The sequence below is a fragment of the Nycticebus coucang genome, chromosome 1 (genome assembly GCF_027406575.1).
Source record: "Nycticebus coucang isolate mNycCou1 chromosome 1, mNycCou1.pri, whole genome shotgun sequence".
Lineage (NCBI taxonomy): Eukaryota > Metazoa > Chordata > Mammalia > Primates > Lorisidae > Nycticebus > Nycticebus coucang.
In genome coordinates, this window is record NC_069780.1 from 17,459,448 (window position 1) to 17,476,914 (window position 17,467).

The following is a 17,467-nucleotide window of genomic DNA, read 5'->3' on the forward strand; positions in this document are numbered from 1 at the left end:
GTTTGTGACAAAGTGCTGATGGTGTAACAGCAGGACAGGGCACCCACTGGCAAGCTTAATGGATTCCAAGGTGCCCAGTCACAGGGGAGTCCACACTCCGCTCACACAATTCCTGTGTGAATACTGAAAAGCATTTACTTTTACAAGAGGAAACTAGATGCAATGTGTTCTCCTACACTGAATCTTGGAACAGTAAAAGAAATCTGGTGATATCAGAATTGGGCAGGCAGTTTAGTGAACAGTAATGTACCCATGTTAATTTCTTAGCTTTGCCCTGGGTATATAAAATGTTAACATTAAGAGAACCTTTGCAACTTTTCTGTAAATGTAAAATTATTTCAAAATTTTGAAAGTTGGGGGAGACTTAATTATTCACGTGCTTACACACACAAGAATACAAAACTGAGCTTTCGTTAAGGCTCTGAGAATAGAAACAGGGGAAACACAAGTTCTGTTTTAAAAATAACCCAGGGAGGAGAGAGAGGAAGTCACAGCTGGGAGGAGGACAGGAGGGGCTTCTGTGTGCTGTGATGATCTATTCTCTTTTTTTTTTGGAGACAGAGTATCTCTATGTTGCCCTCGGGTAGAGTGCTGTGCTGTCACAGCTCACAGCAACCTCAAACTTTTGGGCTTAAGCGATTCTCTTGCCTCAGCCTCTCAAGTAGCTGGGACTACAGGCACCTGCCACAACACCCAGCTATTTTTTTGTTGTTGTTGCAGTTGTCATTGTTGTTTAGCTGGCCCGAGCTGGATTCGAACCCACCATCCTCAGTGTATGTGGCTGGCGCTGTAACCACGGTGCTATAGGCGCCAAGCCTGGAAGTTCTATTCTTGACCTGGACTGATGGTTGCACACAAGTGTTCATTCCCTGGTAATTCACTCACCTGCACCTTCAGGTACATAACCCTTCAATAACAAAAACTTTAAAACACTTCCCTCTCACTGCTGTTAGAATGAAAAGAAGATATGGCAATAAATGAGGTCTGTAAGTAGGAAAAGAAAAAAGCCTATGTAGGGACAGATGTAGCAGTTATTAAATCATATGTAAAATTTTCATAGATGGAAAAGATCTGGAAAATCACCAAATTCAGAGGGGTCAGAGCTCTTTATGGAGAGATCTATGCAGTAGAACTAGATAGGGCCCAGACACCTGTATTTCAGCAAGGTTTTCTCAGAAGATCTTGATATACATCTGGAGCATAGATCTTATTTATTTATTTATCAAGACAGAGTCTCACTTTGTGGCCCCTGGTAGAGTGCCACGGCATCACAGCTCACAGTAACCTCCAACTCTTGGGCTTAAGTGATTCTCTTGCCTCAGTCTCCCAAGTACCTGGGGCTACAGGCACCCGCCACCATGTCTGGCTTTTTTTTTTTTTTTTGTAGAGACAAGGTCTCACTCTGGCTCAGATTGGTCTCGAACCTCTGAGCTCAGGGCGATCCACCTGCCTCAGCCTCCTAGAGTGCTAGGATTACAGGCACGAGCCACCATGCCCAGCCTGGAGTAAAGATCTTAAACCAAGGAAATATCCAAGAAGGTCAAGAGACTTTCCAGAGCTAGAAGCTCCCAGATTTTGCACAAGGATTGAATCACCAGACTCGTGGCTTCCTACTGCATCCAGCTAGGACACCTGAGGCATCGTAATACCACTAGAGAGAAATCCTGGTAAGTTTATTCACTGTAAAAAGTTGATCAAAGATATTTTTTTTTTCTATCACAATGGGGTTTTTTGGTCCTAGGAAATAAGACTGGTTTTTCCAACATATTTTAGATTACTCACTTCCAATACAACATTAATACATTTGTTATTTATTAAATAATGGCAGACTACAGATTCATAGAATATGAAAACTAGAGGATACTAACCTACATATGCATTTTTAAAAACCAGGAAACAGGTACCAGAGATATTAGTAACTCGTCAGGAATACCTAAAATTCGATTCTCCTTTTTCTTTGGATCAGTAAATTAGGGTAGATTTCATGGTTACTGTCAGATGAGATAAACAGGCAACACATAATATCATTCGTTTTTAACTTGTGTTCTTTCGCATAAAGTTCATTATGACTTTTATGAATGTTTCTGTTGGAAAAAACGGTTGCTAAACAACACTTCAATGGCAACAAAAAAGCCTTGATTGAATATGTAAGACAAATAAAGGTGCTCCTTGATTCTGCGAGGATAAATCAAAGTAAATAAAAGGGGAATTTAAGAATATTTTTTAAGAAATAAGAGTTTCAGGTATGCGATTGTTAGGAAGATAACAATCATACAAGCCAAGGCCACGTGATTCTGCCACAAACCCCATGGGGAGAGATCGATGCCTTGTCTTGTCAAATAGTCTTCACCGGAGCATCTGAAATTCAACAGAAAAAGAGTAAACTTCATTCCTAGCATCCATCAAATTTTACTCAAAGTTCTTAAAGAAGCCTACAGGTCATCCAAGTCTTCAATCATTCTCCTGTCTTACACAACAGCCAACCATCATTGTGTACTTAATATTATGCGAAACATTACGCCAGCATCTTGCGCTTAATTGCTTAGTTAATGCCTAAAACAACCCAAATGGGGTAGATATATAGATTTAAAAACTGAAAGGACTACAGTTTAAGGAACTTGACCGGTTTATAGAGTTACACTTGGAACCAAGTTTTAACCTCCTCAAATTCACTGGTTTCCAAATCTGTAATCTGCCCTCTTCAAAGGGCAGAACATTTTAATCAAGTAATTTTTTGCTTATTCCTAATGGAGACAAACCTCAAGTTTAACAGATGATACTCATGACCCTTACTAAGAAGATCAAAGTTCTTTGTAGACTGCTTACCCACAAAAAAGCCATACAAAAAAAGCACACAGACGGGGCGATGCCTGTGGCTCAAAGGAGTAGGGCGCCGGCCCCATATGCCTGAGGTGGCGGGTTCAAACCCAGCCCCGGCCAGAAACTGCAAAATAATAATAAATAATAATAGTAATAAAAAGCACACAGACTAACAATTTGGGAACTGGGACAAGAGGAACAAGGAATTCCTGCCAGAGTCATTCTCTCAGCTCTTCCATGGAGACTAATGAGCATGGCAGATACAGCAGTAAGACATCACCAGCAGGGCCAGCTGGCCGGGTACTGCAGCTCACGCCTGTAATCCCAGCAATCTGGGAGGCCAAGGCAAGTGGACTGTTTGAGCTCAGGAGTTCAAGATCAGCCTGGGCAAGAGTAAAGCCCCCGCTCTACTAAAAATAGAAAAACTAGCCAAGTATTGTCACGCATGCCTGTAGTGCCAGCCACTCCAGAGGGTGAAGCAAGAGGATTGCTCAAGCCCAAAAGTTTGAGGTTGCTGTGAGCCATGTCTACCAAGGTGGCAGAGTGAAACTGTGTCTCACAAAAAAAGGCAAAAAGCCAGTAGGCCCAGTCATCAGGTTTGATCCTTAAGCAGCAACTGGAGTAGGCTGGGGCAGAGAGACCCCTGCCACAGGTTAGGAAAGCATCTGATGCTAAAAGTACCTGGGACAGCCATAGTTACTACCTGGTACCACGTCTGTGCAGCTCTTAAAATTTAACAATTCCCCCAGATAGCGGCTGCCTGTCTTTTACTGTGAGAGTAGCTTCCACCTTTGTCTTAGGAGGATGAACCTCATCTTCTATTTTCATAAAGGCTGGGGTGGGGCAGCCCTTTATCTGGTCCCAGGGTTCTCATCCACTTCACCCTGACCCTCGCTGGAAGTGACTTTGTGTTATAAAGACATCACACCCAAATCAAAGCAAAAGGGAGTGGGCAGGATGAAGAACAGCCTTCTTCTTGGAGGACTTCCAGTCAGTAATTCAAAACAGCAATTCCTATTATCAAGAGTTATTTCTTTTCTATGTGAACATTTAGGAAAGATTTAGGATACCAACATTCTTTTTCTCTCGTTAATTTATGTATAAAAATCGAGTGATTAACAACAATCATAGAAAGGAAAGTGTCATTAAACTTTTAAAACAATATCTTCTAGTTTTGTTTAAGCCTGAATATCCACTTGAATGATATTAAGCAAAAAACGGGATTTCCTTCTCAACTTACTGAAATGTGTGTTCCTGTTCCTTTTATTTTATTTTTTAGGAGATACATTGTTGGATAGGAAGGTTAGGAAATAGTCCAAGTTATTTTTAAAAAACAAAAACAGGGGCGGCGCCTGTGGCTCAGTCGGTAGGGCACCGGCCCCATATACCGAGGGTGACGGGTTCAAACTCGGTCCCGGCCAAACTGCAACCAAAAAATAGCCGGGCGTTGTGGCGGGCGCCTGTAGTCTCAGCTACTCGGGAGGCTGAGGCAAGAGAATCGCTTAAGCCCAGGAGTTGAAGGTTGCTGTGAGCTGTGTGAGGCCACGGCACTCTACCAAGGGCCATAAAGTGAGACTCTGTCTCTACAAAAAAAAAAATAAATAAAAAAAATACACAACTGTGCAGGCTTTTATCTCTCGATGTATTTATCCCAAATGCATTTTGACAGGCTCTTGGCAGGGAAACATTCACTGTTTGCACTATTGATACCCTTTTAGCTCTTTACCACTGGGTTGGGCTTGTAGTATCCGTGAGTTCACGGACGCATATGCTTCATATTATCCATACAGCTCAAGACTGTAAGCCCTTCCTTTTTTTTTTTTTTTTTTGTAGAGACAGAGTCTCACTTTATGGCCCTCAGTAGAGTGCCGTGGCATCACACAGCTCACAGCAACCTCCAACTCCAGGGCTTAAGCGATTCTCTTGCCTCAGTCTCCCGAGTAGCTGGGACTACAGGCGCCCGCCACAACACCTGGCTATTTTTTTGGTTGCAATTCAGCCAGGGCCAGGTTTGAACCTGCCACCCTCAGTATATGGGGCCGGCGCCTTACTGACTGAGCCACAGGCGCCGCCCTGTAAGCCCTTCCTAAACCATTAAAGCACCTAATTTCAAACTCGAATGTTTGAAAACATTCAAAACATCAAAAGCAGCTTTTAAAAGACCCCAAAGAGGCTCGGTGCTTGTGGCTCAAGCAGCTAAGGCGCCAGCCACATACACCTGAGCTGGTGGGTTCGAATCCAGCCTGGGCCCGCCAAACGAAAATGACAGCTGCAACCAAAAAATAGCCAGGCGTTGTGGTGGGTGCCTGTAGTCCCAGCTACTTGGGAGGCGGAGGCAGGAGAATCGCTTGAGCCCAGAAGTTGGAGGTTACTGTGAGCTGTGATGCCACAGCACTCTACCCAGGGTGAAAGCTTGAGGCTTTGTCTCAAAAAAAAAAAAAAAAGAACCCAAAGAGAGACACTCCTGATCCAAAGAGGATGAAGAACACATCAAGCCGGCCTGGACCCACCTGAAGCTTAGAGGTAAGCCTAGCCTTGACTTGTAGATGTGAATGACCAATAAATGATCGTTGTTCAATGTCAAAAAATTTTAAAGGCCCCAAACAAACAAAACAACACATAGGTAACATTTCTCCATATTAAATATAATTGGGGAGGGGGGCAGGGTCTTACTCTGTCACCCTGAGTAGAGTGCAGTGGTGTCATCATAGCTCACAGAAACCTCAATTCTAGGGCTGAGCAATCCTCCTGCCTCAGCCTCCCAAGCAGCTGGGACTACAGGCTCTTGCCACTTCACTCGGCTAATTTTTCTACTTTTAGCAGAGATGGGGTCTCAACCTTGCCCAGGTAGGTCTCAGAACTCCTGAGCTCAAGCGATCCACCTGTCTTCTAGTGTGCTAGGATTACAGGAATGAGCCACAGCACCTGGCCCATATTACATATAATTTTGACTATAGTAGAAAAAGTTCATGTACATGAGCACACAAAAACTCACTTTATGGATGAGAAAACATAGGCTCAGAGAAGCCTAGTGATCCTGGAAGAACTCGTACCAGCTCTAAGTCCAGTGGGCTTTCTACGTCACACCACAGTATTAAGCAAACCCGTTATGAGAATGAACACAGACTTACATCGCATAGTCACAGGAATTGTTGAGTGTTGTGTTGACTCCTGGGCAGAAGTTTTGTCCCAAAAATTCATTATGCTGCAAAGCCTATGACAGAAGTGGGAGTGGGGCAAGGTAAACAGTTCTTTATTTCAGAACAATCAGGGGCATGTCCTCCAAGTTTAATCTTTCTTATTATTTCTAAAAACATACCAAGTTTCACATTCACTATTGTGTCACACCAAAAGAACTAAGGTTATTTTCCCTGGCAATCAGAAGGCCTAGGGCTGGGATTTTGGCTTCTTAATACAAAAGAAACATTCAGCCAAAAGGGGAGACCTCTGGCTATATTATGCCCTAGCCCCTGAGTATTGTCAATTTGTGGTAACAATCTTTTGCTCTTGTTTGTTTTCATCAAACCCAGTTGTAGTTCCTGGGAGTTAGAAACTTGGTTACAATATATTAAGACACAGACAGTTTTCTTTGGTGTGGTGAGCTATAAAAGCCAAAATGGCCATGTTATACGGACTTTGTTTCTTTTCTAATTCTTTTTCAATATAATCTATATACCTAGTCTCCCATCTTTTCATTTATTTCCTTGTTCTACTGAAATGCAACAATTATGTTTTTCATCAATTCGTCCATCTTTCTCCTTCGCTATGTGATAGCTCCTCACACCTCCCTCCAAGTTTGACGGGGGAAAACCCCAAATGACTTCCTGGCCTTGTGCTGACCGTGGCTAATAGGAAATTCTTATTCCTTGCTCCTAAAAGGAAATTCCTAGATGGGAGGCTTACACAGCACACGGCTGGGGAAATGAACTTTGGGTCGGCTTTAGTTTGGTTCTTTCTCGTAGGGGAACGCAGCCACAGGGACTGCCGAGCATACTCACCGTGAAGCCATACCGCGGAATGCTCAAGTACTGAAGCCACGAGAGCCAGGACGCGATGGTCGTGAGGTTCACCAGCAGACCTGAGAAAATCTGCCAACAAAGCGTCAGCATTGGTCAGGTCATTTCATACAGAATCCTCTCCAAGTCCCTTTCAGCCTTCTGAACGTTTCTGGTAGGACCTGCTCTCTCTTAAAATGCACTCCACCTATTCTTTACACTGAATCTTTCTCCTGGCATGCACCGATCTCTAGTTAGCCAATGTGGTTTATGCTTGGTTTTTTTGTTATTTGGTTTTTAAAAAATAGATAGAATTTCACTCCGTCACCCTGGATAGAGTGTCCTGGTGTCCATCGTAGTTCATAGCAACCTCAAACTCTTGGGCTCAAACAATCCTCTTGCTTCAGCCCCCCCCCCAAGTAGCTGGGACTATAAGCGCCTGCCACAATACCTGGCTAGTTTTTTGGGTGTTTTTTTTTTCTTTCTATTTTTAGTAGAAATGGGGTCTTGCTCTTGCTCAGGCTGTTCTTGAACTCCTGAGCTCAATACACCTGCCTTGGCCTCCCAGAGTGCCTAGATTATAGACATGAGCCACCACGCCCAGCCTTGTTTATAGTTTCAAAGGAAGAACAATATATCTATAATATATATTAGATATTTTATTTAATTGGAAGACCTCCAACTTCATACAACTTTCTTTGTAACTGCCCACAATGGAAGGTCAGTAAATGCTGACTGTGCCGATGCTATAACCACCATGTGTTCCCAACTATATACCTGCATCCCAAGAACCTAAACCAGAAGGATCACGGGCAACTCATGTCCCTCCGGACTCACATACTACAGAGTAAGATTTGTGATTTACATAATCCATATGACTTCAGCAATAGAGTTCAGAATGCAGTCTTAAAATAACCCCAAACCTGGAGCTGATACAGAACGTAAAGTAGGAAGGTGCAGCACAGCCAGGGTCAACACCTTCCTGTAAGGCCAATGAGGGACTAATGTGATGGAGGTGCCAGGCAGGACAGCTCAAGTCTGGACAGAGATGGCTGTGAGGCTCCCGAAAAACTTCCCCAACTAAACCCCACTGGCACACTGGAATAACAATAGCAGTGCTGCTGGTGACTACACGGATGTGTATTTAGACTTTACCTGACCAAGGTAAGCTATGAGTATGTACCACAGTATCTGAGTAAAACATGATTTCATGACCGGTTTTAAAAGTCTTATTTAAAAAACACATAAACAAGATTTATTACTTTCTCACTGATGTTTACACTGGTAGTTTTGAAATTCAGAAACGAAGAATTAACTTTGGCAAGAGTTTATGCTAATCATGAGCATTTAAAGACAGCTACTGTAGCAGCAAGCACGTGTATTAATGGGCTAAGCATTCCTGTTACTTAATGTTGGAGGGCAGATAGGTAACTGGTCCCATTCACTTGTTGATTTATCTGTGAGTGTGAAATTTAGGGGTATGTAAGATTAGTATTAATATATTTATTTATTTATTTACTTTAGAGACAGGGTCTCACTATGTTGCCCAGACTAGAGTACATTGGCGTAATCATAGCTCACTGTAGCCTTGAACTCCTGGGCTCCAGGGATATCCTCCCACTTCAGCCTTGCTTATAGATAGCACTACAGGTGCACACTGCTACACCCAGCTATTTAAAAAAAATTTTTTTTAGAAAAAGGATCTTGCTGTGTTGCCCAGGCTAGTCTTGAACTCCTGGCCTCAAGCGATCCTCCTACCTTGGCCTCCCAAAGTGCTGTGATTATAGGCATGAACCACTATGCCTGGCCAGCAAAAACATATTGATGTAAGAAAATGTCAGAAACCCAGAAAGGAGGTGACTTAGTACTGTGTGGACTTTGGATCTTCTGGTATGCTAAAAATACTCCTCTTCAAAATATAAGAGGGGTGCTTGTGTGCCCTTCTGCCTCCCAACACAGGATGATGGAGTGAGAAGACCCTCGCCAGATGCGGGCCCCTCAATCTCAGGCTTCCCAGCCTTCAGAACTGAAGGAATACATCTCTGACCTGTATAAATCAGAAACAAAAACAAAAGTGGAACCCCAAGATCGATACGCACACTGTTCTCTTTCTCACAGAACTTTCACGGTGGAACGGTGAATCCAACCAGACCCCCCTGGGGCTGCTGAAACAAGCTAGCAGTTCTCTCACACAGCATGCAAGTCAGCAAATGACCGTCATTCTTTTTTTTTTTTTTTTGCAGTTTTTGGCCGGGGCTGGGTTTGAACCCGCCACTTCCGGCCTACAGGGCCAGCGCCCTACCCCTTAGAGCCATAGGCGCCACCCTATGACCGTTATTCTTATGAGGGAATGTGCAAATCCAAGTTCTTCTAGTTTTCAAAGTTCCAGTTTATATGTCATCAAGAAGCATCTTTAAGAACAGCCAGGCACAGTGGCAGGTGCCTGAGGTCCCAGCTACTGGGAAGGCCAGCCGGGGCTACATAGCAAGATTTCATGTTCTTAAAATAAAATTCTTTTAAATAAAAGAAAAAAACAACACTTTAGCAACATGTTAACTGAAGTTATAATAACTACGTTCAAGCAATAGCAAAAATAGCTGGATAAGGGCAAAGAGAAAAGCAGGTATATGCTCCAACATAAGCTTTATTTCAGTGTCCGGCCTCCTTAAAGCAACAAGGCCTGGTAAGACAGTGCTCAAGCAGATTTTACAGGATAGGTGAATGTAAATGAAGAAAAGAGGGGGAAAATTCCTTCTTGGAGTAGCACCAAGTTCATACTCACCATCATAAACACAAAAGTGATGGTCATGAGGAGCGTTGCTATGGAAACCACACTCTGACCTGCTGCAATGGCCAGGGCCATGGAACTGGCCGAGTAAGCCACCATCATGAGGGTAAACATCATGATGAAGAAGGCGTCCGCCTTGGGCTTCAGTCCTTAGTCAGAAAGAAAAGAAGGGTTAATCCGACTGCCCATGCACTGTGTATCTGGGATTATTTATTGTGTAAATAACATAATATTTTGCAGAATTAATATTAGGATGAAAAAAAGTCATCTATTATCCATCCAACTACCCTGGGTCATCAAATTCGGTGTTTCCGTCCCTGTAACTGTGTAAAGTTGTGACACAGTTTTCTTTTGTACACTCACTGCATACCCAAGCACTTTTCCGTGTAACACCTATGCACCCGCATGTGTAAATATGAACAACTTCTGAGTCCCTGACATGGGGAGCTACAGGTAATGCAACTGCCCCAAATTCTGCCGCCTTGTCTTCTCGTGGGAAGCTCATCATGTCCCCACACATCATCACCTTACTGTGTGCTGTCACTGCGTTAGAGAAGAAACTGGGGCAATCAGGGTGACGCGGCCTCACGGTGGCTTTACTACCTGGGGTGAAGGAGGGTGTCTCCTTCACAATCGCTACCTAACTCTGTATTGAGAACAAGGCTAAATTAGGTTTCGTAAAGCTACTTTACCTGCAAACAGCCACAAGAACACCACTCAGAAAACCACTAGTCTGAGGACCTAGATCTAAGCCTAACTGTTCGCTATGCCTATTATTTGTAAATGGAAGATTTAAGCTCAGTCAGTGATTCCTCTCCTATCATACTTTGTTAAAAATAGTTGGGGGGTGGGGTGGATGGAAGACCAAGCATAATGCACAAACAAATTCCTGTTAACTACCACACAGGTATTGTTATTAAATCAGGAAGACCCTAAAGTCCCCATCTTCTTCTCATTAGAGGACGGGGGAAGGGAGTGCGTACATGCAGTAACTATCTTAGCTCCTCCAGCAGTCTCCAAGTTTATACACTCATTCCATGTTGGTCTATGACACACAGCATCTCTCAGTGAAATATAGTTTTATAAATAGTTTTAAAACTTTGGTTGGAAAAAAGTCTTGACACAAATGTCCACAGTGAATAATCATTTCAGAGACACGCAGTGGATGGGTGACTCCCTATCTCACGGTTTGTAGTTTGGGGGGGCTTCTGGAGGGGGTGAGACAGGGCCTCACCCTGTTGCCCTGGCTACAGTGCAGTGGTGTCCTTATAGCTCACTGAAATCTCAAACTCCTGGGCTTAAGCAATCCTCTTGCCCCAGCCTCCCAAGTAGGTGGGACTATAGGCCACCATGCCTGGTTGGCTAACTTTTCTATTTTTTGTAGAGATGGGGTCTCAGTATGTTGCTCAGGCTGGTCTCTAACTTAGGAACTAAAGTGATCCTACTTCAAAATGCTAGGATTTCAGGAGTGTGTGTAGGGCCTTTGGTGTGTAGTTTTAAGAACCCCAAATCATGCTTGCAAGAAAAAATCTGTTTCACTTCATATGCAGGATTAAAGACATGTGCTTTCTGTCTAGTTACTTACCTAACATGAAGTATATTATACAGGTAAATATAATACTTGGTAACATCCTCATGGGCAGTAAATCGGACAAGAGTTTTCCAAAGAAATAGGATGACACTCTATAGTATCCACTGATATATTCATGCCTGTAAATCAAAAACGCACATCATACCCCTCAGATTAGTTTAAGAAGGTACAGGTCAGAGGATCAGACTGCTTACTATAGACTTATGCTGCAACCAGGTGTCTAACACAGCAGCTTCCCACACCCCGGGGGCTAACCCACCACACTCAGCTGCATCTCAGGTGGCAGCCTCTCTGGGACATCATCCCCCAAAGCTCTGTGCTGTGTGTGACCCCTCTTCTCATTACAGAACTCCCTCTTACTGCTGCTGTTCTGGCCCCAACATGCACTCTAGGGGAAGAGATTCTGCAAAGCCTGCCTCTATCTATCTGTCTGCCTGTCTGTCTGTCTATCTTTCTGTCTGTCTGTCTGTCTATCTATCTACCTACCTACCTACCTACCTAAGACAGTCTCACTCTGTTGGCCCACAGTCCTGCTCTGTTGCTAGCATGCCAGTGACACAGCTCACAGCAACCTCCAACTCCTGGTCTCAACCTTGCCTCAGCCTCCCCGAGTACCTGGGACTACAGGTGTCGCTTTTCTATTTTTTTTTTTTTTTTGAGACAGTCTCACGATGTTTCCCTCGGTAGAGTCCCGTGGTGTCACAGCTCACAGCAACCTCCAACTCCCGGGCTTATGCAATTCTCCTGCCTCAGCTTCCCAAGCAGCTGGGACTACAGGTGCCTGCCACAATGCCTGGTCATGTTTTTATTGCAGTTGTTTAGTTGGCCCGGGCTGGGTTCGAATCTGCCTCCCTCGATGCATAAGGCTGGCGCTGTAACCACTGTGCTACGGGCGGGCCGCTTTTCTATTTTTTACAGAGACAGGGTCTTGCACTTGCTCTTGCTCAAGCTGGTCTCAAACTCCTGAACTCAAGCGATCCACCCGCCTCGGCCTCCCAGAGTGCTGGGGTTACAGGTGTGAGCCACCGCACCCAGCAAGCCTGCCTTACTTCAACAAAGGCTTCTTTGCCTTCGTCTGACATGGACTCTCCTTGAAGAAGAGCAAGTCAGTAACTGGTCTCAATAGTAACAGAGGCTTTTCTTTTCTCCTACATTTGATTGTGAAGGAAGTGGTGCTGTTATTCTCCAAGCCCCAGAATGCAGCTTCAGATCCTGAAACTCATTTTAGTTCCTCTGCCCTCAAGCTAGGAAAAAATTTTCTTCCTTCATTGTGCCTTCCAACCATACATCCTTGCCAACTAGCAAATCCAAACCTTTCCTCTTTCCCCCACAATTCCAAACCTTTCCACCTTCTTCATGCCTTCCTTCTCTAAGATTTCTTTCCGTGACATAAAGATACAGACACATCATGTCCATCTTTGCAAAACACAAGATGGAAAACAGCCTGCACTTTCCTGTAAGGCTGCCCTCCGGCTCTTTCCATTCCCGTCCAATAGGGCTGACCTTGGTCACGTATTTGTGTTACCTCCCTAAACCCAAGTTGTTCCTCAGAGCGCCACTTCATCTCTGCCCCTCAGACTGTTCTTCACGAAGGTCATCAGTATTTATTAACAAAAGACAGTTCTTACCCCTTTATTACCTGCTTTCACCACAGCATTAGGATTTTCTGATCACACCCTAACCTAGAAACTCTTTTTCCCTTGATATCAGGCCTTACACACTCATGATTTTCTTTCCCACATCCGGCTCCTTTTGCTCAGTTAATATTGATAACGGCATATGTATTTTTAAAACATCATGTTATACCCAATAAATTCATAATATATACAATTTATATCAACTGAAAAAGTTAATTAAAAATAAAAATTACTTTTATGGGGGCAAGACATGATTGCAAGAGGGACTTTACCTAACAATTGCAATCAGTGTAACCTGGCTTATTGTACCCCCAATGAATCCCCAACAATAAAAAAAAAAAATTACTGGTAATTCCCATGATCCCATCCTTGACCCAATTCCAGACGTGACCAGTTGGATCAATAGCCCTCGATGCTGAAATGAGACCTACTCACATAAATAGCTTCTTCTCGACCACAAAGAGCTCCACAGCTGACACGCTGCTGAAACACTGGTTGGTCGTCAAGAAGAAGAGAACCCCAGCTCTGCCATGAGAGAAGGGCAACAAAAGTGTTACAGCCAATTCCACATTCTTAGACTGATTTCTGCTCGCCAGATTCTTTCTACAAATAATATTGTGTAAAGTTAAATAGGAAAGAAAAACGAAACTGTTCTGGTTAAAACAGCAGCACAGGCCCCATCAGTCTCTCCCCATCTCTTAGGCCTCCAGAGAGAGGCTCTCAGGACTCCATATTGTATCAAATTTTGAAATTCAGTCTTAGGTTGCTGTATACCGAATTATGCCCTGGCTCCAAATTCATATGTCGAGGCACAACCCCCAGAGTGAGGCCTCATGAGGCCTCGTGATGGGAATGATGCCCTAATAACAAGAGGAAGAGGCACCAGAACTTTCTCTCTGCCAGGAAAGGGCACAGCAGGGCAGCCAGCTGCCAGCCAGGAAGAGAGGCCACCCCAGAGCCCAACCATGCTGACGCCCTGGCCTCAGACTGCTACACTAGAACTGAGGGAAAAGAAATTTCTGTTGTTTTTAAACCACTTGGCCTATGGTATCTCATCATGACAGGTCAGGCTAATAGATAGGTCATAAAAATACTATCATCTTGAATTTTAACTAACAAAAATGCCAAGTACCATTCCTTAGCTATGAACAGTAAGCCCCATAAAGGCTGCAAAGGCTACGAAATCCAATTAACCACTCTGGTTTTAAAGTTGAGTAAAGAATGTAAGATGTGTAAGTAAATCAAAAGACACTAAAGGAAAACCTTAATGAACACCTTGTTACTGGGTATAACGAGCACTTTTGTCCGAATTTTTGAGGGAAAAATAAGGATGCACGTTATACACGTGTAGTCTTATTCCATATCTATTAAATGTTCTTAATTCTCTTATTTACACTTATGCATTAAAAGCATAACTCTAGAAAGCCATGATATCCGTATCCGTAATAATACCTTGAAACAATGGACTTTAAACAAAAGCAATTTTAGCCAGCAAAGAGCAACATATTTCTCCTCATATGCTTTCAGTGGGAGCTAGTGATCTAGCTGATATTTTTACAAAAATTATTAGAAAATCTTGGAAAGATAGATTTCCCAAAAGTTTGGGCAAAAAATGTGGGTGCACAGGACATACCTCAAAACATGGTATCTACTACACCACCATCAGCGCCTGGATGTTATCCCTGACAACCAGCCCCCTACAGCATTTCCAAAGTGCTCAGAGAAAATCAAGTGAGGATTATTGCTAAAGAAAACACTAATGTGTGTACCTGTGCAAAAAGAAAACGTATGCATGGCCTTTTTCTCAATAAAATCATTGAGGTGTTTTTTTAAGTGTTCAGTTAATTTACACAAATATGGACTTTATCAAAGTATCCCAACATCCCAGGGAAGGGCTTCCTATCAAAATCAAACAAAGTAATTGACATGGAGGGTGTGAACAGAAACTGAAATGAGAGACACAGCATTTAAATGACCCAAAAGCAAAAGAACATTTTAAAAAATGTAAACCCCAGGGAACAAACATAACTGCCTCAAACGAAAAACTGTTCATAATGATTCTGAAAAGGTAGACAAAAAAATTTCTTCTAAATCATAAGATGATTTACTTTATACTAAATAGTTGTTTATGATTAAAGAATTTACCTCATTCTAATTCTTTTCAAGGTGGTAATCCGCATCTGTCATCTCTACTTATTAGTCTGAATATTTTTGATTTTTAAACTGTAAATGGACAAATTATAGCTGTATCTATTTATGGAGGACTAAATGATATGATTTATGAATCCTAAATATGAAATAATTAAACTAAGCTAATTGTCATATCCATCACCTTAAATACTTTTTCGTGGTGAGAACATGTGAAATTTATTTTGACATGTATGCTATTCTTTACTATATTCACCACACTGTGCCACGTTTCTCAAAGACAAACCCTTTGTTCTGCCCGTGGAATTGAGGTTTTGTACCCTTTGACCATCAGCTCCTCATTCACCACCCTCCCCCTCCCAATTCCGGCTTCTGGTAAACACCATTTTGCTGTCTCTGGAGTTCAAGTGCCTTAGAGACCACACTGAGTATTTGCCTGTATTTGGCTTTTTCCTCTTAGCATAATGTTCTTTAATTCTATACATGTTATTGCAAATGATAAAATTTCCTTCCTTTGAAGGCTAAATAGTATTCCGTGTGTGTGTGTATATATATTTTCTTGATTCATTCATCTGCAGACAGACACTTAGGTTGAATCTGTAACTTGGCTATTGTGGATAGTGCTACAAGTAACATGGAGGTACAGGGGTATTAACACCCCGGTGTTTGTTCTAGAGTATTTATTCAAAGAAACTCATGCTTTACACATGCATAAAATAATCCAGTTTCTCAGTTACATAGGTCAGAGAAAGAACAAAGAGAATGTTTGTATGGCTGGGCGAATTTACCCCCCCAAAGAAAAGAACTAAATTACTTGCCTCCTGAACAATGTTTTGTTGTTGTTTTCTTTTCTTTTCTTTTTTTAAGTGCAAGGACAGAGTTTATTGATAAAGAAATAGATAAGAGAAACAGGGGGAACAGAATCTCCAGCAAGGGAGGGGGACCCCTGGTGAGCAGCCCCTTTCTGGAGACAAAGTCTGGCTCCATCACCCAGGCTAGCGTGCATGGCCTCAGCCTAGGTCACTGCAACCTCAAACTCCTGAGTTCAAGTGATCCCCTTGCCTCAACCTCCCAAGTAGCTGGGACTACAGGTGCCCATCACAACGCCCAGCTAATTTTCCTACTAGAGCTGGTATCTCACTCTTGCTCAGTCTGTCTCCAACTCCCGAATTCAAGCGATCCTATTACCTGAGCCTCCCATAGTGCTGGGATTACAGGCCTGAGCCACAGCACCAGCCTCTGAGCAGTTTCAAAGTCACCCCTGAACAAAACGTTGGAGAATCTGGTTCCAGAGATGTTTCAGAAACATTCCTTCCTAATCAAAATATTCGATCACCCCAGGAAGGCTTAGATAAACCACACATACAAGTGACTTTCGCATAGTCCAAATTCTTACCAAAAAAGGATAGCAAACTTAAGTCAGAAATGCAAATTAAAATAAGGTCAGTGCCTTATTTCTCCAGAAAACATTTAAAGAAATAACTAATGCTCTTCTCTAGATATTTTTATAAAGAACTTCAATGGCTAGTTTTCTAGCCCTTAAAATTCCAGTGGAGGACAGGCTTCCCAGTATTTTTTTAAATGTTTCCTGCAGAATGATGTAAAAGGTACACAACCTCTAGATCCTATGATATATTATTCTGTGCTGGGTTAAGCAATGGCGTCTACACGGGACAAAACCCATCAATTACTAGCATGTTTGGGAACAATCCAGATCTCAGCCCTCAAGAGAAGCAAAACACTCTGCCATAACTCTGGGAAAACTGCTGTTTAATAATATTCTCCTTGTAGAACAACACTATCTGATTTAATACAGAAAATAAATTATTTTATTTGACCGAGGAATCAACTTTTGTGCTTATTCCTTCAAAAAACAATCAACCGTTCCAGACATCAAAATCGATGTAAAGCTTCTTCAACTTTTCTCAATAGTAAGATGAGGACAATACCACCCGGCCCCTCTGGCCTTTGGGAGGCAACCTGAGACTGGGTGTCGCACAAAGAACACAGAGTGTGGTATAGAGTAGTTCTCAGCACAAAAAATGCAGGAACTCTGGTGCCTGTGACATAGCTGAGCATGTTCAGAACATGCCCATTAAAGTGCCTCATCATAAAACGAGCTTTTGTAAAGGCCTACTATGACAAAAACTGGGTAAGGACCACAGCACTAACCCAAGTGCTGGCCATATACTACAGAATCCTGACTCCTGCCCACCGACCACACTTCCAAGTCAAACAAATCAAGTAACATCAACAAAAGAAATAGATAAGTCAGACTACTTCAAAATAAAAAATGTTTATGCCTCAAATCACACAGCGATAAGACAGCCCACAGAATGACAGGAAATACTTGCAAATCATAGATATGATAACTGGCATACACCTACAAAGAATGAAAACTCAACAAAAAAAACGAACAATCCAATTTGAAAATCAGCAAAGCATCTGAACAGATATTTCTCTAAAGGTCTAATGGATCTCTATTGTT

General features: G+C 42.6%; 1 protein-coding gene across 3 annotated transcripts in view; it reads right to left on the reverse strand.

Moving 5' to 3' along the window:
* Window positions 1-1,939: 1,939 nt before the first annotated feature.
* Window positions 1,940-17,467, reverse strand: part of ABCG2 (ATP binding cassette subfamily G member 2 (Junior blood group)) — a 63,314-nt gene continuing 47,786 nt past the window's right edge. For all 3 annotated transcript variants that reach the window (XM_053603997.1, XM_053604067.1, XM_053604153.1), the window contains 6 exons: window positions 13,267-13,356; window positions 11,189-11,313; window positions 9,598-9,752; window positions 6,819-6,908; window positions 5,952-6,034; window positions 1,940-2,358 (listed from right to left, as the gene is read on the reverse strand). In XM_053603997.1, coding sequence (XP_053459972.1) covers window positions 2,211-2,358; window positions 5,952-6,034; window positions 6,819-6,908; window positions 9,598-9,752; window positions 11,189-11,313; window positions 13,267-13,356 — 691 coding nt within the window. In that variant the 3' untranslated portion in view covers window positions 1,940-2,210. The remainder of the gene's footprint in view (window positions 2,359-5,951; window positions 6,035-6,818; window positions 6,909-9,597; window positions 9,753-11,188; window positions 11,314-13,266; window positions 13,357-17,467) is intronic.